The sequence below is a fragment of the Acanthochromis polyacanthus genome, chromosome 1 (genome assembly GCF_021347895.1).
Source record: "Acanthochromis polyacanthus isolate Apoly-LR-REF ecotype Palm Island chromosome 1, KAUST_Apoly_ChrSc, whole genome shotgun sequence".
NCBI classification, from domain to species: Eukaryota; Metazoa; Chordata; class Actinopteri; family Pomacentridae; genus Acanthochromis; species Acanthochromis polyacanthus.
The window spans coordinates 19,994,485-20,016,931 of record NC_067113.1 but is presented as its reverse complement, the minus strand read 5'-3'; the positions used below and the strand labels follow the sequence as shown (position 1 = coordinate 20,016,931).

At 41.0% G+C, this 22,447-nt stretch overlaps 1 protein-coding gene across 1 annotated transcript; it reads right to left on the bottom strand.

Annotated features, from left to right (window-relative positions):
• Positions 1-5,190: 5,190 nt before the first annotated feature.
• On the bottom strand, positions 5,191-22,172 carry grhl1 (grainyhead-like transcription factor 1). Its single transcript, XM_022221365.2, has 16 exons — positions 21,888-22,172; positions 19,675-19,864; positions 19,352-19,425; positions 18,507-18,640; positions 18,193-18,428; positions 17,545-17,627; positions 17,091-17,244; positions 16,862-16,973; positions 15,665-15,759; positions 12,768-13,011; positions 11,972-12,099; positions 10,090-10,118; positions 9,782-9,867; positions 7,690-7,775; positions 7,243-7,307; positions 5,191-6,561 (listed from the first exon to the last, which is right to left on the bottom strand). The coding sequence occupies exons 1-16, from the start codon at positions 21,905-21,907 to the stop codon at positions 6,447-6,449; spliced, it is 1,851 nt and encodes a 616-aa protein (XP_022077057.2). The 5' UTR covers positions 21,908-22,172; the 3' UTR covers positions 5,191-6,446.
• Between the last annotated feature and the right edge of the window lie 275 nt (positions 22,173-22,447).

The following is a 22,447-nucleotide window of genomic DNA, read 5'->3' as shown; positions in this document are numbered from 1 at the left end:
TATTGATTACTACCATACATACATACCAAGGGTTTTTAGGGCTTGTTTACTAGTGTTAGTAAGGTAAGTATGTCAGAATGCAAAGTTCCGATAATAGTTTTGCCAGGTTTTGTGTGAGTTCACAAGAGATTTGAATTAGAATTTGAAGTTTGCATGCGTTTAAAAAAACTTGATCACATTAAGACTATTAAACACTGGCATTTGACTTCACTTTAGTCCTTACTGAAATCTTGACTTTTTAAAACTACGTTTTCGAGTAATTTGTCCCACTTTTCCCACAACACGTGAATGCAACACCGCTGCCAGACGAAGCGCGGGTTTCTGTCTTGGTTTTCTAGGAGCTGTTTGTGCAGTTTTCTCAGAGAAAAAAGCTGATAAATATGTGCTAAACTGTTGCCACGTTCACATTTTAATATACAGACACAAAATCACCCAGCTACCAGGTCACTAAAATGCTTTTTTAATGAGTGCTATCATTGAAGTCTTTAAATGTGTTACCAAACATTACAATCCATCAATATAATTCCTAAAGAGTGTTTGTTCCTAAACTAAATGCAATGAAATAATAATAATAATATCTGTGTCACCGATGTGTGCACACTCTCTATCATGATGTGGACACCTTTTTTTGTAGTGTAAGGTTTTGATTTCTGTGAAATTTGTAGACAATTTGAGCATTAAAAACAAAATAACTTCCATAAGTTTTCAAATACACTGCATGGTAATGTTCCTCATGGCCCTAAATATATTTTATGGGCTTTCTGCAACTGTTGCAGTACTTTGGGTTTCTTTTTTTTATTCCTGTGGCCTTTTTTTTCTGGCCATTTTCATGAGCTCATTCCCACAAGCACATGTCAGAGAATTCAGATTGGTCTTGACCTACATATGCTGTTAGATCACCAACTGTAGTCGGACAAAGGAAAGAAAAGTGTGTCAGAAGTTCTAGCACACCTCTGGAAGCCATGATATGGAAAAGGAGCACATTTCTAATGCATGTTTTATTCAATATAACAAAGATACTTGAAAATAATGTCATTTTCATGAGTAGCCACACTTTGTTTCATGTTTCTTTTCTAGTCTTATGTATGAACAACCTGAACAGTCTTATGTATGAAGTACCTTGTCTCACTATTATATTGGTGTTTGTTTGCAGCTTTGCCTGCAGTGCAGTGGGGGAGTGTGGCAGGTGTGTCGGCCCAGCCCTGGCAGCACCTCGCCACTGAGGAAGGCCGTGCCTCGCTATGACTCACGTAAGCATGACCTCAGGGAGCACTGAGGACTTGGAGCTGTGGCAATGCAGTTCAGTGCCAGCTGTTTGTGAGAAGAGAGGGGAAGAGGGAGGAGCTACATGGAAACCCAGTTAGCATGCACGCATGACATGCAGCCGGGCCTAAGTACAGCAGCCTGTTTGTGATATAAGTGGGCCAGTCCACTTCAACTTAGTTAGGGAATCTGGAGGAAAGGTTGCGCTCGCCCTATCTGGGCCTCCACATGCACACCTCCCCTGTCCGGTCAGCTCCCCCAACTCAGGAACTCCAGAAGAAGAGTCAGTATGGAGGAGGGGAAGCTGCCCTACAAGGTTAAATATATCACCAGGGCTGTATTTCACTGAACAGCCCCTGAGCTCTGACAGTCAGGCGCAGGCAGTGTTATGTACACTGAAGTGTTACTTCCATGTGAAGCCTCCCATCTAAAAGTGTTAGCTTACCATATATCGACCCAAAATCAACGCTCACATAACATTAGTTGCATTGGTTTGTATATATTAATTTGACTATATCTCTGAGGTGTAAAATGAGGCCTTGTGTGCTCATAAATTTACAATTTTTTAACCATAAATAACTGTTTTACATTCATCCAGAAGCACAAATCTCAATTTCAGTCCCCAAACTCACACAAAAGTTTGCAAACACACAAAATGATCTTAGCTGAAATTCTTTATGCCACATTTAAACCTAAAAAAAAACTATTATTCTCTTCTCTCGCTGTGCTTTTGAGAACTGCTTTCCTTTCATTGTTTTTGTTTTGATGAAATGCAATGTCAAGATGGAATTTCCAGTTCACTGCCGAGGATAATGTTGCAACACTTGGGTTCTGTGCTTCCGAATTACCCTCCTGTTTTTGTGCTTTCCTGCTTACTTTATATAGTTTAGTGATCATATTCTAATTACAGAAGCTGATGCCAATATTTAAATATCCAGAATGCTCTGTGGGCTTATTTGAACTTGTGGAAAACACGATCTGTCAGCTGCTCTTCCCCACTGGGTGAAAGGACACAGTCAGGAAGGACACCCCAGGCTGTAGAGAAGACTTATTTTCTCTTTACACCCTGCTTTCGTTGATTTAAAAAACATACAGATCAGAGCAACAACATTGCATGGACAGTGCGGAAAAGAGAAAGTTAAGTACCAAAAAATATATAACCCAGATGATGAAAAACAGACCACGACACCTGAAGTTTATGTGGGCCATTTTATGAAAAAAAAAATCAAACAGTAAAAGATTAACCAAAGTATGTGGAGTTGGTGTACATTCTGTACCCTTTCTGCAAGGATGACAGGGACCTGATTTACCTGCTTTTTCAATGTCAGAATGCTGTTTTGTATACATTAAGGTGCAATTTATGCATTGAGGAAAATGTAGTCAAAGAGTTATGCTGCATCATTACAATTAAAGGTCCTGGTATGGTCGATTTTTCACTTTCCTCCATTTAAACCCATTTCAGCCATTAAGTTTTGGCAATAAATTTTAATACAAGCTTCAGAACAAAAAAATTTGATTAAATTCAATACAAATTCGCATCGGGCTCCTGATTTCCATCATTTTATAGCAAAGGCAAGAGACAAAGAGGTGAAAATTAAACTTTCAGATCCAAGATTCAATCCCATGGAAAAAAACACTTTGAATATGTTATGTAGAGGAATCTGATTACCCAGTGGTTTAAAACATGCAATACACACTATTTTCCAGTAAAAATAAAATAAACACCAGTACTAAAGTGGGCCACTGAATTCTTAGACACAGACAATCTTTGGCATGATTTCAAAGTAACATTTGCCTGTTTGTGTGGATTTCATTAAAAGAGTGTGAGCTCATGAAAATTAAAGTTGGAAACAAAACAAAAGCACACAGTATAAAATTGAAATCTTCATGGTGAAATTGAAAATGCCACTCCTTAGATTCTACACTGCGGTCGTGTCTGAGACCTTCTGCCTGATGGAAGAGTGAAAACAGCTTTCATCTCCTGTTCCTGATAAAATAGTTTTAGTGTGTTTTCAACTACAGACCACAGACGACCCGTGCTATGAGCCGTCTCCAGCAGTCCACTCTGCGCTGTAGGATGCTTTGTGTACCACGCAATGTGCGACTCCACCCCCGTCTTCTCCTACACATCAGAATGGAGCAACAGGGATTTCTCTCCCAGCTCCTGGCTCCTGATTGGTCGGAGCGGGATTCTGAAGCCAATCTGTTGCTATGAGAAACTGAGTCCTGTGCTGCAACTCGCTGTCTGTCGTCCTGGCAACATGAGGAACAGGAGGCAGGTTTGAGGTCTCCCCGGAGGAGCTTCCCTGGAGATGGTCTGAGGATGTGTGGTGCTTAATGATAAGGACTCCGTGATGTTATTAAATGATACACGTCACGCAATATTCTGTCTGCTTGTCTGACAATGGGAAATTCTTTAGCATTGCTTACAACACAATGCTGAAAGAAGAACATGCTTTTCTTTTTATTAGAGACCTTTATTAGGCTACTATATGAAACCGTTTTTGTGGTCCTTTTTAAGTCGACAGTTGACTCAACTCTACTGGACATATTCTATCTGTCTATGCACAGGAACAGAGTAGAGATGTGCAGAACTTTTCCTCATGAGATTAGGATCTTAAAGTGTCCACTGTGGCAAATGATGTTCAGATCAGAAGATTTTTGTTTATTCTATTGTAGAGCTGAGCTGAAAATGAGACTGGATTTGATCAATGTTTGATTTGTTCACAACATGACTTTGTAGATCCAAGACCGCTAAAGGTGTCATCAGGTATCAAGAAGTAAGACCATTAGAACTATTAAATCCTGGAAGTTGTACAGTGAGACTTCCATGGATCTGACTTCTTTTTACAACACATCTTTTCTCACTTTTAGAGCCAGCATTAATGCTTTCAGTAATCTCTGAATGTCCGACCATGTGGGCCAGCCAGTCAGTTGTCTTTCTTAGAAACACATCTGCTCGGTAGTAACCACTGCTTACTGGAAACACCCCACAACACCTGGTGTTTCTGAGATGCTCTGACCCAGTCATCTAGAGATCACAATCTGGCCCTTGTCAAAGTCGCTCAAATCCTCCCGCTGCTCATTTTTCCTGATTCCAACACCTTCAACCGACTGTCCACTTGCTGCCTAATCTATCCCAACCCTTGACAGCTGCCACTGTAATAGGATAATCAGTGTTATTCACTTCAACTGTCAGTGGCTTTGATGTTGTGGAAGGGTTCGAGTCAGTGTATCTTTCTTCATATAAAAGAGCAGGAGATAGGAAAGACATTTGTCTCAGTGTAATTTAAGTTAAGAGTTAAGTGACCACCTCAACAAATGTAACCACTGATAGATTTCACTGTTCATTTTTTAAGCTATTTATTTGTTAATGAATTGGTTAACCATTTTATGACCCAATCCTGCAAAACTAAGATCCTATAGCTATGCCAGTAGCTCTTTGAGACTGCATGTAGACACTGATATTTGGTAATTAGCACTAAACCCAACGTTTGGCTGAGGTTGGTGGGAATGTCATTAGTGTTGCAATTATCTGGTCTTAAATAGCAGTGATAAGTGAGAGCTTAAATACTTTTAAAGGTTATTACAATTAAACTCTCTTTGGTTAATTGATGTCTTTTACTAAATTTCTAAACCAGTATAATCAAAGGATGCATGTAGGAATTTGTGTCCAGGTTTCCGACAGAGCAGCTTCTCTGCACCAGGCTGTCCTGTCATGCCTGTTTCCTGTGTGCAGGGTCGGAGCTGATGCCCAGACATCTGTTCCTGTGGACAGACACAGTTAATCTCTGCCACACCTCAGCACCAATAGACCTGCTATCATTTAATTAAACCTTTGCTTATCCACAATTTTTAATTCCAGGTTGAGATGCGAGTTTGTAACTGCAATGGGGGAAAAAAAAACTACAGAACGGAAGTCTCAGATGACCAAACAGTAGCTACTTGAGAGCGTTTATTGAGCACTTTGTGCATCAAATCCTTTACAAAAACAGCAAAAATGTATTAAAAACATGTTAACTTGTCTGTCCTTTGACATGTAATGTTACAATAACTTCATATAAAAAAGAAAAAAACATTATATTATTAGGATTAATAGAAATTTGGCTATATATGGTTAAAAAACAAACAAAAGCAATGACCCACATCCATTCTCAATAAATATATACACAATAAGTACTGCGATACAAAAGAGGGATCGCACAGATCCTTTTATCAGTTGATATATACAAGAGTATCTCCATTTAAAAAAAAAATCAATTAACATGCATTCTATACTGTCGTTATGGCAACAGAGGAAATAGTTTTCTGAATGCGTCTGAACCTAAACATCATATTGCACTTCCAGCGCAGCCTGCACAGACTGTTCTAGATATTCATTGACCGGTTTCACCAACATTCAGAAAACTCCTCTAGAGGGGAAGGGTAACTGTGTTTTAGCAATATCATCAATATATTTTGTAATACTCACAATGAGGCTATTATTTCAACTGATCTGAAGAAAAATATCTTTTAAGCCACATCATTCACAAAAAATGTACTCTATGCTAGAAAAACACAAACATTTACAGTATTCTACTCTAATCAGGTGATGATTTAAGAAGGTTTTACACACTGAATACTGTCATGTTGTTTAGTATTAATACACTGAACCACTGGGGCTCCATTAACAATTTGCCGCCATTTTTTGTGCACTAAATACCCAACTTTGCAGATTGCAATCATCAGTGCTATGGCTTTAGGAAGGGGAATAAGATCTGCTTCTCTTATTAAAATTCAAATAAATGAATGCATAAGCTCTGCTGCTTGCATAGCATGAGGTATAGCAGCACTACAACTGCTCTGCAAACCTGCACAACATTTTTACAAAAGTAGGCGCTGCCATCTGAGGTGCAGCTCATATTCTTACTAAATACAAAAGTGTTGTAGCAATCAAACACTTGTTAATTCTTTATGCACAATAAAAGCCTTAAAACCAATCAAAAATGTATAACTTACATCTCTAACTAACATTGGTGCCTATCCTAAGAGCTATGGCTTTTAAATTGACACTAATAAAGCACACAGACGACATGATTTAAGTTAGAGATCAAGTCCATAATTACAGCGCAGCCAGAAGTGTAAACCTGACGGCTCCGTTTGTCCTATGATCAGGATTTTCCAGGGCACCTCTTCTTCACAGATCAGATTTCAGTGAGGGTGAGTTTGTACACGCCACCCAACTCCTCCATGGAGATCTGGAAGGTGTCTTCGTTGGAGTAGTGTTTGATGATGTTGTCGTCCATGTGGACTAGAATACTGTTAACAAAGGAATGGAGCTTTAAAGACTTATTTACTTTAACAAAGTATCAAAAAAACCTCTGGTTTTAAGGTTGTAAAGAGTGGAGGACCAATCAAGATTTGGAAATAAATTAATTGACCAATCTTGAGTAAACATTTCATCTTTCACATCCAAATGATTTCAGTCAGACAACTCAGATAGCAGGCTGCAGCTAGTTAGCGTAGCTTACCCGCTAAAGTTTTCTTCCATTATGCAAATGTAATCAGTGGACAATTTACTTTCAATTTTCCGATTACAAGTGATGCCAATCAAGCCTGTGTGGGTCCGTTCTTACAGCTCATGATTGGCTCATATGCATCACAGGAGCTATTTTTAATTGCTGATTGGACAATTAACTCACAAAATTGCATTACCTCCTGTGTGGGGTGAACCCATGGTGATGAGATTGTGCTAAGCTGGAGGAGCCAGTTATGAATCCGAGAAAAACCCACATGATTTGACTGGCACTCTTCTTGTTTGCATTTTGAAGGAAAATTATGTTTAGTTAAAGCTTAAATTTGCATGTTGGAAGTGAAACAGTTGAGCCAAGCCCAGAGGAAAAACATAAATACCTGAAGCTATTTATTATTTATTCATTAGTTTATGTGAGATTAGGTGATTCCAGAAGTAACACTGGAAGGCTAATGACTGACACTCACCCTTTCTTGCACTTCTTATAGACCTTTCCAACTTTTTCCAAAGGCAGCTCATACTTCTCTGAAATCTGGAAAAACACAAAACAGAGTTAAAAAAATCTTTTAAAGACACCTGGTTCACCAACTCCACTGACCCCAAAAGTAGCATCTTTGCCTTTGAGACAACCTATTCCACCCTTTTCTCTCTCACTCTTCTATTCCACAACTTTTTTCCATCGCTTCACTCCATCTGCACCCTTTCACCTATGTCTTAAATTTATCGTCCCCCATCCTAAAACCACACCCAGTCTCTCTTTCCCCATCCACTCCTTTGCATTATTCTTGTCACAGCTTGTTTAGCCACCAACAGTTGCTCAGACACAAAAAGAACTGAGCCTCAAGTTTCTTTATCACTAATGTGAAACAGGAGCATGAAGCCAGAACCAGCTCAGTGAACTGAGGACAACTTACAGCTTCCACCAGGCCTTTCAGCGTGGGATTCTTCAGCATGAGAGCATCAAACACCTCCTCTGTTTCCTTGCGCACGTACAGCAGGACTGCGTGGGGGAAAAAAAAGACAGATTAGGCAGGCAGGCGTCAAAGCAAAGCACGCATGTTCGTGGACATGACACAGAAAAGTCACCAGCAGTCATAAAAGAGTTTATTTGCGTCAGACCAAACAGCTTAAGTGCCGCTTTGCTTCATTTGTGTGGGTTTGTGGCTTTGCTGCTACTCTCCACCTCACTTTCAAAGGTTGTGAGCTCCAGCAGAAGTACACATATGTTGGATCCATTAGTACATTTGCTGCCATACGATGTAACACTGCAATCCATTTTAACTAAATACTCCCTCTGTCAGACTGCGCAGGCTTTGATGCAGACAAAGTGCACCTAGAAAGCACACTGGTATGGTTGTAAAGAGACACAAACAGAAGGACTGACCCACCTCACATTCACGACACGACACGCTTCTCAAAATAGAGCACACTCTAGAGAGAGACTTTGTTATATTGTTTTTCCAACCTGATGCTGGAACTTGTGAAGTTTATGGCCTCTAAACACTCCTTGTCTCTATTTAAAGATGTAAACATGTGCACAGAAGCTTTCACTAGCTTTGTCCACGTCTCTATACGGACTGAAAGCCACAAGAAAGAAGTGGGATGAGGGAGCGTATGGTGAAGTTTGGCTTCATACTGCTTTAGTGTGCGCGTCCCACATTTGACACGTCATTTCAAAAAGCCCGTACAACAGATGATTGGCAATTCTGAACGTCACCAAGATCCCAAAGCTGCCAATTTTCTAAATGGGAAAACATGATATGTCTGAAGGAAAAGGTTAGAAAACTTTATCTAAAGGCACAACTGAAGTTATTTTAATTTAGAGCACATATCTACCGTGCTTTTTGCTGACTCACGCGTCAAACGGCCTTGAATTCATTCAGTATTATTGCATTTTTTAAAGTGGTTTCTCCCCCCTTTTTTAAGTTGTAAACACACAAAATAAAGTCATATTTACTTGTGATTTCTTGCTGCAGGTTGTGACCTCGAGTGTAAACATGAGTTCAAAGACTACCAGAGAGAGATTTTCCCTCCGAGTTTGTTGGGGTGAAGGACTTTTAGAGGCTTGAGAGGGGAAAGTGATCAATAAAAGAGGGATTTATGGAAGAATTTTGAAAAATATGCAACAGGTGACCCCTCTCACACTAAAAACTAAAATCCTGCAGCAGGAGCTTGTCCTGCTGGGTCTAACCTGGCTTTGTAAAGGTGCTGACGAGCAAATGTGTGCACAATCAGGTTGAAACTAGTTGTAAATAGCTGAGATAAGGCTATCCTGCCATCCCCACCCCCCTCATCCTGCCTCTCACCCAACCGGTCGAGGCGAATGGCCGCCTTCCCTGAACCTGGTTCTGTCTGACTTGTTTTTTCCCCCCACTTCCCTATTCTAGTGGGGTTTTTTTGTTCCTTCTCACTGTTGTTCATAGGGAATCCAAAGGCACCTTTGGACTGTAGGGTTTTCTGTTCTCTGTTTATAATTCATAAGGTCTGAACCTTACTATGCTAAGCGCTGTGAGATGGCATATACTGTGACTTGGCGCTATATGAATACAATGGAATTGAACTGACTAAAGCTGGACTGTTTCAAATTTTCCTCTTCTGGCTACAACACATCTTAAAACAGGTATTTACATATGTATTATTAGAAAAAAATACCTGTTGTCTGCCTATGAATAGGATGTGGGGTAAAGGGCGCAGGCTTGTTGGCATGCATTTATGTACAGAGTGATCAGTGGTATTTCGTTGGGTCAGTGGAGGCCTCAGGCACGTGTGTGTGTGTTTCAAAAGACCTGGCATAGTCACATGGCCCAGAGTGTGTGTGTGTGTGTGTGTGTGTGTGGGAGGAGAGCTTCAGAGGCCGAGCACAGCAAACACACACACACATACGCACGTGCACACAGCTTTAACAGGCTGATTTAGCCTCAGAGAAGAGCATCAGTCCGAGGCCCCTGATCAGCACAAGAGCAGTCTAAGCATTACAGTGCAGCAACACACACACACATACAGTACCTTTCTTTGGTTCCTCCGTTCTCTGCATCTTGTGCGGAGGTGAACCGAACTCGTCGTCGCTGAACGGTAATCTCTTCATGCCTGAGCTGCAGTGGACACACACACACACACACACACACACACATAAAAAAACACTGCTTAAATGGTCTTAGCAAACCAGCTGTAAAGACACACACACACAGAGCACAAGCATTTCCTAGAAACAGCATCTGTACGTCTGCATGCCTTTTACGGGGAAAGTGTCAAAGGTTATCTCAGTTCAAAGCTACTTTAAAACGAGTGTGAAATCTGGGCTCCAGTGAGCTCACCTGTCTTCTCCATCTTCTGCTGAGAAAGGCTGCAAGAGGAACAGAGAGGAAGAAATTCACTAACATGGAACAGAAAAGTTACCAACTAAACAGAACACAGTATCTTCAAATTGCAAATGGGGTGGGTTATGGGTGTTTTTCAAATTGGGTATTAAGTATTTATGACGATATCTGACATTAAAATGAACTTAAATATGATATCTAAGTTCTGCAGTGGAAGTACGGTACTGCAGCTGCAGCTCTTTGGCTAAATCGGTCATATAGGTCAAAGCCAAAGTCTATAGTTAAGCCCAAATGGTTTCCTGCGTTGACCTATATATTCTTCCTTTATCACTGAAAACTGAGCCTTGTTGACGCAAACCAGCTTCTCAGCTACATAAAAATATACTGTATATGTAGAGCAACTTGTGAAGTGCACGTCTGGACCCTCACAGGGGGTCACAAGTTTATTCTTGAGCTTCATTATTTATAGGATAGGAGTGTCTGGTCAGACTCATTGCTGTTTTTCATATGGAGAAACAGAATACGACTTTACCTACAACTAAACAATTACATACAACTACGTTGAAACAGTCATTTACGTATTAATCAGCTGATTTTTCTTCTCCGTTAATCAATTTACTTTTTTTAAAAAAAGTTAAGAAACAGAACAAAATGTCCATTTTCACTTCAAGCTAATGTTTTTAAATTGCTTAAGCAACATTTTAAAAACCAAAAGATCTTATTTATTATCATCTAAACCAAAGAACAGAACTAACTCCTCATATTCACAATGCTCTAATTAGTCAATTCAGTAGAATAGCTGTTTTTAATACATGGAAAGTGGATGTTTTCTGAACCGTTTGCCCTGTGACTGTATTGATCGCACAACCATTAATAGAATTCTGTTCAAAGGGGGACACCAGTAAAGACCAAGGTTTATCAGAAACTGATAACGCGGTCGGAAAAGAGGTCTGTAAGGTTCAGCGTTGTTGGCATCACCAAAAATAACCTTCTGTCCCTCCCTCAGCCTCATTGGTTGCAAAGTAAACGTACTAGAATACAAGCTAAAAAGAGAACATTTTTATCAATTGCACTCACAAAGTGACCAGCAGGGGGCAGCCGACGTTCACAAGAAGTCAAAATTCTCAATGGACAAAATTGTTCCTATGGGGTCATTTTCACTACAAATAAAGCAACTCATTATTCACTGCACAGAAATGTCGTCCAAAACTAACTAGTGTTCAGGACAGGTGTGTATGAGCACACACTTAAGGGCCATGTGATGTGTTCACTGTAACTGGAAGAAGCAAAGCTCAGAGTCCAGTCACAGAGGAGTTCTTCAAACTGATAAAAAAAAATCGGACTAACTGCATGCACACATAGCACATCTGCCTCTCCCCCCCTCCCCTCTATAAGCATCTCTGACCATCTCCGTTCTTCAGCTTCCACAAATCAGTAAGAAAACTGCATTCCTCTCCCTGTCTCCAAATCTATCTACTCCCTTTGTCCTGAGCAAACACAAACACGTGAATGAAGGTGGTTGTGCAGGTACTATGTTCTGCGCTCCCCCCAGTTTATTTTAAAATCACTGGTAAATGATTCATCATGTGAGTAAGCAGTCTGAAACCCAGCCATCAGCATGTAGGTCTCATATCAAAGCACCAAACCAGAACTCTCTGTTCCTGCCAACTAACAAGCAGGCAGGTCACCTCGACCCAGCTGGCAAGATGAGTGGGTGGAGGCACAAAAACAAACTGTTTATGGACCTCCTAAGATGCTACGAATGTTGCGTAAATGTAGCAATAACATGCTCAGAAATGACACCGAAAGCAGGGTATTTGGGCGCTGACATAAACCTCGCTGACGGTATGCGAGGTTTGCATCTATATTTGGCACTCACATGACGCTGGAAGGTAGAGAAGTGAATGTCAGGGATGAAGAGGACGGGCTGGGTCTCAAGGTCGGTCATCATCTTGAAGATGGTCACGTCATTGCGTTTCTGGAGAATGGGAACTTTCACGTCCACATCTGAGAGAAAACAACCACAGAAAGCACTTGTTTTATGAAGTGTTGATTCATGCAGGAGGACAAAGTTAAAGTCTTCAAACCAGTATTAACTGTTTTTTATGGCCATTTCAGGGCAGAGTAACACAAAACAGACATTTTATAGAGGTATTCTAGCAAACGTGTTGCAAAATGTTGGTAATTTATACATCCAACAAAACACAAAGCAACAATTTCTGGGTACCTGACACACGGAAGTGCTATATTTAGAAGTGTACTAACTTTGTTTTGGTTTATTAGAGCTTTATTCTGCAGCTGAAAACAGAAAGAGCTGAGTTTGTACTATAATGGAACAGTTTAAATGTTGGGCCAAAAACTAAAACAATGGCCTGAAACAAGCTAAAACCCACTGCAGAGCTGAGTGCAGCTGCAGGATCAGGTGATAACTGGCAAAAGATTTGTAACTACAAACCTTCATCCACACCCAAGGACTTATGTAACTTCAAGAAGCTGGAAGGAGATTCAGACAGATGTTTTTTACAACTCAACTTGTCATCTTGATCGTGTTATGTCATTTTTTTGTTTGGAGTGTCATAGATTTTTTCAACTGTATTCAAAACAATGTGTTTTTTGCTGCATTTCAGTCACAGTTTCAGTCCCTTTGCTTGTTAGAAACCTTAAAGGCGACTCACAGGGCAGGTTAGGGTTGAGTTCGGCCACCTTCCCTTTCCGGCGGGACTGCTTCCTCTCCTCATCCCTGATCTTCCTCTCAGCCCCCTTGTCACAGAAGACTTTGATCTGGCAGAAGGCGCGGTGAATGGGCTTGTTGCTGCGGTTGTTGTAGCTGTACGTGTCAATCTGCAGGTTCAGGGGAAGACCCTTCACTCCCTTCTGAGAGGAGAAGTCTGTGCTCAGACAGTTGACCGAGATGAAGATCTGTGGAGAGAAAAGAAGCAGAACGAGTTGAGGCTTTGTTTGCGGATTCAGATTTAATCTATGGCTTCTTCATCAAAAAGTAGCCTTCACTCTGATCACTTTGCAATCTGATTTAGTAGCACAAACACTGAAGGCCTTTCTGCAGCAGGTGCCTCACAGTTCAGTCCTCTGGCTGCATTCAGTGTTCTCTGTTGCCCTCTACTGGTTCACTCTAGTAATCACACTTTCCTTTGTTCCTTTTTTCAGGTTGTTATTGTGACAACAAAAACACACGGTCACAACAGAGAGGATCCGAGGAGGAACAGCGGAAACCACTAATACACATTTTATTTCACAAAAAAAAATAATGCCTGATGAATATAATGTATTTAAAAAACAGATGACAAATTTAATGAGGTTATTAACCACGTGGAGTACATCTGTTAATTGATGAATTTAGTGAGCATTTCTTATTTTTCGTGACAAGGCTCTATTTACGTATCATTTAAAGACGAGTCGGGAAAACCAGCTGGAAATACAGATGTGGAGGTTTTCTCATTTATGTCCACAGACCATTACAATAATCTCTAAAATTATATTAATTCTTTAAAACTAAATATAACAGGCATACACATAGACCTTCAGAAAAAAGAGCAGAAACACAAAATGTGAATAAAATTTATTCAAATGTAGCTCAATGGCATTAAAACTGGATTTGGTGCATTTTTCTGTTGTATATGTGTGCATAAATTAAGGGTTGACTCATGTATTTAATGATTTATTTTAATGCTCATTTTTAGTAATCAAAGAGGAAGATAACCAATATTTTGAAGTGACATACAATTACAGAAAAAAGGAAAATCTTGGTGTTAAAAATTGGAACAACTCCAATTCCTACAAAGACTAGTTTTACAGATGTGTAATAAAAAAAGAGAACTTTTAACATTTATCCCTCAGTGTTGATAGGTTTTTACTTGTGACGCTCAAGATCAAAGTAGCACACTTATTTATTTTTTCAACATAAATTGGTTAAAAAACAATAATTTAAAAAACGATGGAAATCAGTTTTAAAATACGTATACAGACAATCACAAAAATTGAATCTGATACTTAGTCTGTTTCTAGTATAAATGGTAAAACAACAGATGTTAAACTTTTGAGTGAAATATTTTAAAGCACCTGTCTCATTTGGGCTTGTAGTGACTTTATTGTGTGCAAAAATTACACCACATGTAAAGGGTAAGGAGAGTTTAAAAGCTGCTCAGGGAAGACAATACTCATGTAGAGCAGAAAATAAATGATTTCTGCCCAGAAATATTTTTGTGACAATTCAACTAGTATTCTCTGAAGCACAGAAATATAAGACAGGAGCTTCCCTTCACAAACACACACATGCTGCAGTGCAATCAGCCTGTGGCTAAACCACACACACACACACACATATACCTGCTCTCTATGCAAACACACAAACAGTATTCCTTATCATCTTAACTCATCTAACCTCTAATTTCAACCTTAAGCCTACAACCAAGTCAGAAAGCGAGAGCCGACCGCATCGTCTGCAAATGTCACTCCTGAGGTTAAAAGTCAAACTGATCCTTTGAAATCCAAACATCTGAGTACACGCACATACAGCTTCATTTGTAATCTAACACCGCACTGATGACACGCTCAAACAACATGGCCTGGTGGTTACACACACTCAATGAGGAAAATGAAAACACACAAGGATGAACATCCTATGGACACAGGCCTCGAGTCATGGGACGGTTAGACCCACATCCTGTTGTGTGTGTGCAAAAGACACCCGTGCATGTGACTTTATTTATGTAAAGTGTAGCCTACAGAGAAGAGCTGGAGATGAGCTTCATGTTGTTTCCAATTCTGCAAACCCTGTCAGTCGTCTTCCCTCTCAGGCTGGCAGCAGGCTTAACAGCAAAGAAGAGAGGCGTAAAGGTCGGAAACTCCTCCTTTCTGTCGCCTTTTCTACTCGTTAAACAGGATTTTATTTACCAACTGTCCGATCTGGTCCTCGTCCTCCTCCCCTGCAGAGTTTCCTCATTCCTGCACTCTTTGTTGCTCTTCGCCTGGTGTGCTGACATACATCAACATGCAGCATCACAATAGGGATGACAGGCAGGTTGGACCAGTCAAAAAAACTCGTGAGCAGAGCAGGAAAACTCACACCTCCTCGCTCCTACGCAACCTGAGTCAACACAAACGAGGAGGGGGCACGACGTGACGGCATCCTCACCGTTTTACTAACCGCTGTTTTGGAGGATCACAGTGAACAAAGGGGCTGATGGTCTCTAACAAAGAGGAGTCAGCACCTGAAACCGAGATTTTAGTCTGTGGTAAGAAACCCCACAGGGCCTCAAAAAGAGCATTAGTCTATTTTTGGATTAAAGTTTTAAGTGTCCCAGTGTTAAAAGTTCAAAGCTCACTTTAAGAGTTCGGGACAAGGAAGCTCGCGGAAACCTTGGATAACCGGTGACCCTGTGAACACTGGACTTGTTTTTACATGAACACTGAAGGCAAACAGTCGCCTTCACGCATGAACTCTATTAAAAGAAAATCAGCCAGCAGCAGCACCACAACTGAAGAGGGTGTCAGTCAGCTGAACACGAGCAGAGTCGCATATGTGGAAGTGTAAATGTTTATGTCATTGTCTTACCTTGGCTTCTTCGTTGGTGTCCCAGGTGAAGGAAATGGCGTTGTAGGAAATCTCCTCGATGTTGCCGATGGTGTTGAAGCTCTCCTTGTAGTCAGCTGGAGAGAAGAGCAGCACATTATTGATAATGATTTTGGTGCAATGTCAAGATTTTAAGACAGAACAGCATGCCATAGATAATTAGTCCAAGAATTGTCAGAAAGTTGAAAATTTGAGGAGTCTTTTAGAATATTTTTCAGTTTTGATAAATGGACAAATGGGATCATTTTTGGCAGTTCTGTAAACACAACTTTATTCTACATGTCTCATTTTAAAATTTGTCAAAAATAAACAATTTGCTATAAATTTAAAAAATTCTGCACTCCTTACCACAACTGAAAAGCTATTAATGATTCAGCTGTAACTAAAAGTCATGTGACAAAAATTTGCAGACTTTTGGCTGAAATGAGCTGAACTCAGGTCGTCTACTAACTGAGCAGACCGGAGAGAAGTACAATATCGATAACAAACAGAATCATCACTGATTTTTACAGAATTAGAAACACTTAGAAAAATATTGTACATGTTGATTCTGTTTTCTTATATTTTTGGAAAATAAGAAATTAAAGATATTGAACTCAATTCTTCGTTTTTAATGATTTATGGCATTAAAATTCTGTCAAAGTGCACAGAGGACATTTTTGAGTTCCCTTCATGTTTCCTGCATAAAGTTTAGTCTGATGCAAAATCAAACTAATCAAGCAAACGGATAAATTACCAAGAAATCAGAAAAGCCAAGAAAAATGTTTATCGGTAAGTTGTTATGGTGAGGTTTGTAAAAACATAGAAAACCTGAGCTGTCAAAATCAACAGCACACCTTTTCCTGCTAAGCTGTCTTTTCAACCAGCCACTCGATGGTGCAGACACATGAGGATTAACCTGTCCACTGTTTAAACTAAACTCTCTGATGTCTCTGTTCTCACACTGGGAATGTTTCAGGATTCTAATATTGTATAAATAATGCAATAGGAGTACTACAAGGCAATATTGTATTAGTTTTTCAGAATCCAGATCAAGCGAATCAAACTAGAAACGTCAAAATGACAATTTATCGGACAGTAGAAGAACCGTCATCGCTGCTGCTCTGGTGAAAGCTGGGAATCTAACAGTTCTGTCTTTTTATTGAACTTAAACAGAAAAACTGCTGTTTCAGATCTTACCGATGTCAAGACACCTCTGTTTAGCCGTGTGCTGTCTGGAGTGCCAGTACTTCCAGTGTTTCAGCTGATCGTCTCTGCACTTCTCCTCTCCAAACACCACCATCACTACACTCTAACAATGGAGTTAAACACAATGACAGTTAATGTGGTACGGAAATAAGATTTTACATGAGATTACTGTCGATAATCCCGAACTGTTTCTTGTTTTGGGTTTATTTTTTATTCATACCCTGACTTTAGTGATGGGCTGCTGCATGCCTTTGTTGTCCACCTCCCTGAGGGTAATGGGGTAAAACTGGCCCTTGTTGAGGTACGTCATCGTCCCATCACCTGTCTTCTGACGCAGCGACTTGGATGCCTCGAGAGTGTACTCAAAATTATTCCTAACATACAGAGGAAATAAGGGCAGAATCTTGTCAATATTAAAAGAAAAACGTGTTATTTTGTGTAAAAATGCATGTTTCTGCATCGATGTTCAGCTGCAGCTAAATCGTGACCCGAAATCAGAGTGTTTTCACAGCCAGGCAAGATACGGCCCGTGTGCTCAGCCTCTTGTCTTTCACATGGTCATGGAGTCTGGTGTCTCCCCTGTGACTGAGATGAATGAAGCCATTCTGCTGTGTTGTGTCAAAAGCTGAATGGCGGTGGAAGCTGGACGGTGGGCCGGCGGCAGCACGACTTACCCCGGCATGGTGTCAAACTGAGGGTAGTCCTCGGGCGTCATGGAGGTCATACGTAACTGGAGATCTCCTGGGAAGGAAAACACCTGCAGCACACAAAGAAAAACAGATAGAGACAGCGTGTGAATGAAGCACAGGGAAAAGAGGATGCAAAAAGTGACACTCTGCTTTGGCTTTATATGATGGATTCTAACAGTGGAATAATCAGTATTTCATTCTAGTGCACTTTAGCTTCCTTGTACGTGTTTTCACTCATTCTTCTCTTTCATCCCTGGTTAGTTTTTGTTAAAAATGGCTCCCCTCACCCCTCCTGTACAGGGGTTTTGTTGGGTTACTCTTTTCTGAGGTAATTCCCCTCCAGGTTATAAAAAGAGAAAGGGGAGAGAGAAAAGGCTTTGGCTATTGTAGGAGAAAAGTACAGCACTTTATTGTGTTGGTGAGACAATGGCATAATAACACACTGGCCACTATTTTGGCATGTTCAAATAAAACCAGGGAACGCTGAGCCCACCGCTGGCTCCATGGGATCAGGTGAATATCCTATTGTCTGATGGCAGAGATCTGAGAGAGGAGAGGAGAGGAAAGTGAAGGAGAGGAAGGAGGGGCATTAGCAGGGTTTTGAGAAAGAAAGAGGGGGACCGAAACACTCACCTCCTGGGAACCATCCTTGAAACTCTCGGAGAAGGTGGAGTCGGGGGGTGTGCGGGACTGGGTGCTGGGGCTGAACTGGACCGTGCTGTGGGTGAGCTGCCGGTCGAAGACGCTCACGTGGCCGTCGGGTTCGGCGCAGTTGTTTGGCACCGTCACCGAGAAGCCGTGGGAGGGCACCTCGGTCTTCACTGGCGGGTAGTTTGGCACAGCGGCAATGGAAACTGTGACAGTCGTATCTGAATGAACAACTGACAATAAGGTTTTCTGGGTATGAAGCTGATTTTATGTGTTTGTGTTACAGAACGTGAACAGACCTGGTGAAGCAAAGTGGGCCCTCTTGTCCTGGGCCAACTGCAGAATATTGAAGGGAGCCTTGAGGACCTGGATCCTGTTCTCCATCCCACCTTCCTGGAGGGGAACTATGGAGTGTCCGGCCTGAATCTGGTGCCTGCAACAAAGAAGATGAGATGAGATGAGATGAGATGAGATGAGATGAGATGAGATGAGATGAGATGAGATGAGATGAGATGAGATGAGATGAGATGAGATGAGATGAGATGAGATGAGATGAGATGAGATGAGATGAGATGAGATGAGATGAGCTTTATGTGTCACAGCAGCTGGATACAGATATGTAGCACTCGTTTAAAAATTGTCTGAGATTTGACCTTTATCTGGTGAAAATCATCCCAGCTATCAAAGATCTGCCTTTAGATCTTATAATCTAGTACTTCATGAATTATGCACCATTTAAAAAGCTTAAGCTAGACTTTTTCCTTTAACTTTGAGATTTTAAAGCATTATTTAGTGTCGTTTGTGGCTCTTCTAATTGTTATGCTATTGGTTCTTTTTGTGTCATTTGCTTGTATGACTGACTACAAATGTTTTTTCTACTCAGGATTTCAGTGATGTTTTCCGATTAAATTACATCACTTAAAGCCCATAAACCCTGCATTTCACCTTCAGCTTCAAATCTAGTGGGTTAGATGCTAGTTTTCCCTCTGAAAATATACTGTTTGACTCCCCCGAGGACAAAGGTGTGGGCAGTTCTAATTCAAAATTCAGAAAATGAGCTTGAATCTTCCCATTCTTTTCACGCCCTCTGCTGCGCTTTTATTTTTAAAAGGGGGGGTTGCATTAGCAGAGGACTGGCGCTCACCTTTTGTTGGGATCCACATCAGAGACCATAGCGTCTGTCTTGGGCTGGTGTATTGTTCTCTTTTCCCTGGGCACCTGTATGCGAAGGTAAACACAGCCGCTCAGCGTCTGACCACATCACATCCAACAACTCGGGTCATCCTGCTGTCTAAATGGGCAGCTAGATCAGTTACATCACACAAGGCTCTTCTGCCTCACAGATGTTGCGTAATGGCCGACTGTCAGCATGAATGAGGATCATATGTAGCAGGGAAAGATTGGGAGAAGTTGGGTACTAATCCCACAGCATGGAAGAGAGCAACTTGGGTGATGTTTTTCAGATACCTTATAGTAGTCGTAGAGGAGGCCCAGAGCTGCGGCGCTGTCCTCATCTCCGTTGATGCTCATCATGGCCTTGGTGGCAGCCGTCAGCGGGTTTTCCAGGAATGTTTTCCAGGCTTCGTCCTCTGTGGTGAAGGAGCGACGCTGGCCGCCATAGCCTGGCTCGTTCTGGAGAACCAGGACCGCACGCTTACTGCAAAGAAAAGGGGGGAATATTTGCTTCATAACATGCCAATGCTTCACTTTCAAGTAAATCAACCTCCACACTGGCTTCATATGAGTTCACCTAAAATCAGTGCCTCGGTCAAAACAGACAAACAGGTTAGAAGAGCCACAGATCAGCCGCGTAGATGCTATTCATCGGCAGGACCAGTTGTTCAGGCTTTTCAACAGTTGTGCAACAAATCTCAGCCATCGAACCACAGAGACGTCTTAAGAAAAAGACGCTCTACAGGCTCGTCCAGTGCGACGACTCTAGTTCGGGGATCCCTCATTGGTCGAGAGGCTGACCGCAAGTGACGCACCTGAACCTGCTGCATTCCTGCGTGTTAATAGTGCTGCTGCTGCTGTTATTTATGAGAGAACCTGTTTGTGGAAAATAATCACGAGTTCTGATGCACGGTCACCGCCTTCACCCTTTTCCTTCTCTTCCTCTTCCGCCATGGGAAGCCTTTAGAGTCATCGCTCTGTAAACTGGACTGATTTGGTCTCCATCAGCTCCTTGTGATGGCACTTTAAGCTCACTTGGGTAAACTGATTTCATGAGAACACAGCAGCACAGTAAATTTCTACGTGTAAGAAGCAGCCAACGTTTCCTCTGAAGGGACCTGTTTATAGCAAATTTAAGTGTTTGCACAGTTTCTGTTAATCCTCATGAACAAATTAAACTCATTAATCGAGCTCTTTTTTTTAGATTATTAGCTTTTATTTTCTCAAACTTTGGAAACTACACACCTCAACAATTCATTCTCAGTCATTCTTCCTGCACAAACTACGTAATTATTATAAAGCGTGAACAGACTGGCTCAGTTTCCATGTTGAGTATCTACAACAAACGCAGCTTTTTTGTTTTTGTTGTTGTCTCTCAATGGTCAGTGCAAAGTGATAATTAGTAATCCTAGATCTAATTGTGCGATTCATAAAAACGCAACCTGATAACATCCATTACTTACCACCAATAAAACTCTAGTCTGCAACTAAAACAAACATAAAAAGTAGAGCTTGGTTGCCTTTAAGAGAGACTTTTAAGAGTAGTTTTGAGGAAAATAAAGTCAGGAAAGCAGGAGTTCTGTCACTTTTAATGCAATATCAAAAAGCAAAACAGACAAAAAAAAAAAAACAACAACAACACAAATATCTTGGAGAAGAGTACATTCTTTTTTCTTATTTCCCCCAGTTTTGAGCTCCTAATTTGAGAAAACATTTGAGTAAATCCACTAAAACCTCAGATAGCCTGGTGGTTGCTTACATTGTTTGTGTTAGTAGTCGAGCCAACGCCTAGCAGGTGTACAATTTCACTCCACTCATAAAGTCTCCTTGTCATTGGCCTCAAAAACATACAGAATAATAGCCCAAAAAAATCATCTCCCATAGGAAAATATCTGCGAGAAAAAAAAAAAACACTGATCTTCTCGTTTTTTTCTTGGAGATTTTCAGTAAAGCTGCTGATCAAACCACCTGCAGAGACAGTTTTTCTTTTTCTCCCTGCTGATGTTTATTCCTGAACAAACATCATTAAGACTATCCACATAACTGTTCGAGCTTAAAGCAAAAACCAAACACTAAACCGCCCCATCTGTATCACGGGACGGTGTTTTATTCTAACAGGCGCCTCGGCTCGCACGAACAGGTGGAGATACACCTGTACAGGCTTGAACATGACAGCTGAAACAAGCGGAGTCACACCATGAGAAACTGTGAGATACTATCACTCCTCTGCTTCCCAAGCAAGTAAACTTACAATTTAAAAAAATAAAAAATAAAAAAAATCAGCAAGAATAATCCTAAAATATTAAAACAGATATGAGTGGATTTCTAGAACATCAGGCAGCACCTGCAGGTGTGGGTTTTTAAAAATCCATCTGTGCCATGATTTCAGAAGCAGCAGCAAAACAATGTGGAAAATCCCGGAAAAGTGTTAAAATTACTATTACAAGCTTAAAGCCACAACGTGCTCCCAGTGCAGGCTCAAGAAGTACAGAGTCAGGACAACTTACTTGTCATGCTCCTGTGACATCTCGGTCGGTCGAACTGGACTTTCGAGTTGGTACTGAAAATCCGATCCGTCTTCTTTGCCGTGGAAAACTGCGCCGCCAACACTGGATGAGGGCCGCGGCAACAAACAAGCTGTCCCGCACTGAGAGAACGGGTTTTGTCGGCTTTTCTCGCTTTTTGGGGGCAATGCTGAGAAATTGAGGCCAGTTTTACCTGTGACAAGGCCGCGGATTGGATTACAGGTGTCCGTGGGGGCGGGGCTTTGCCGTCAATTACACTGTCCGAGGCTGTGATTGGTCCAACCTGCTGGCCTACCTGGAGCTGCACAGGGGCAGAAGGAGAAGCAGTGGAAGAACAGGGTTTATCAACTGTGATTGTATCATGTTGGACTGATAACTGTGGAAAACTATTTTGGAAATACTTCATTCATTAATAACAAACAGGGTTGTTGATGAAAATGGCTATTACAGTATAAAAAAGTCAAAAACTAGGAGTAAAAACACTTTTCTGCATGATCTTCCAGTTATATAGTTACAGTTTAAAAATAATGTTATTGTGAAAA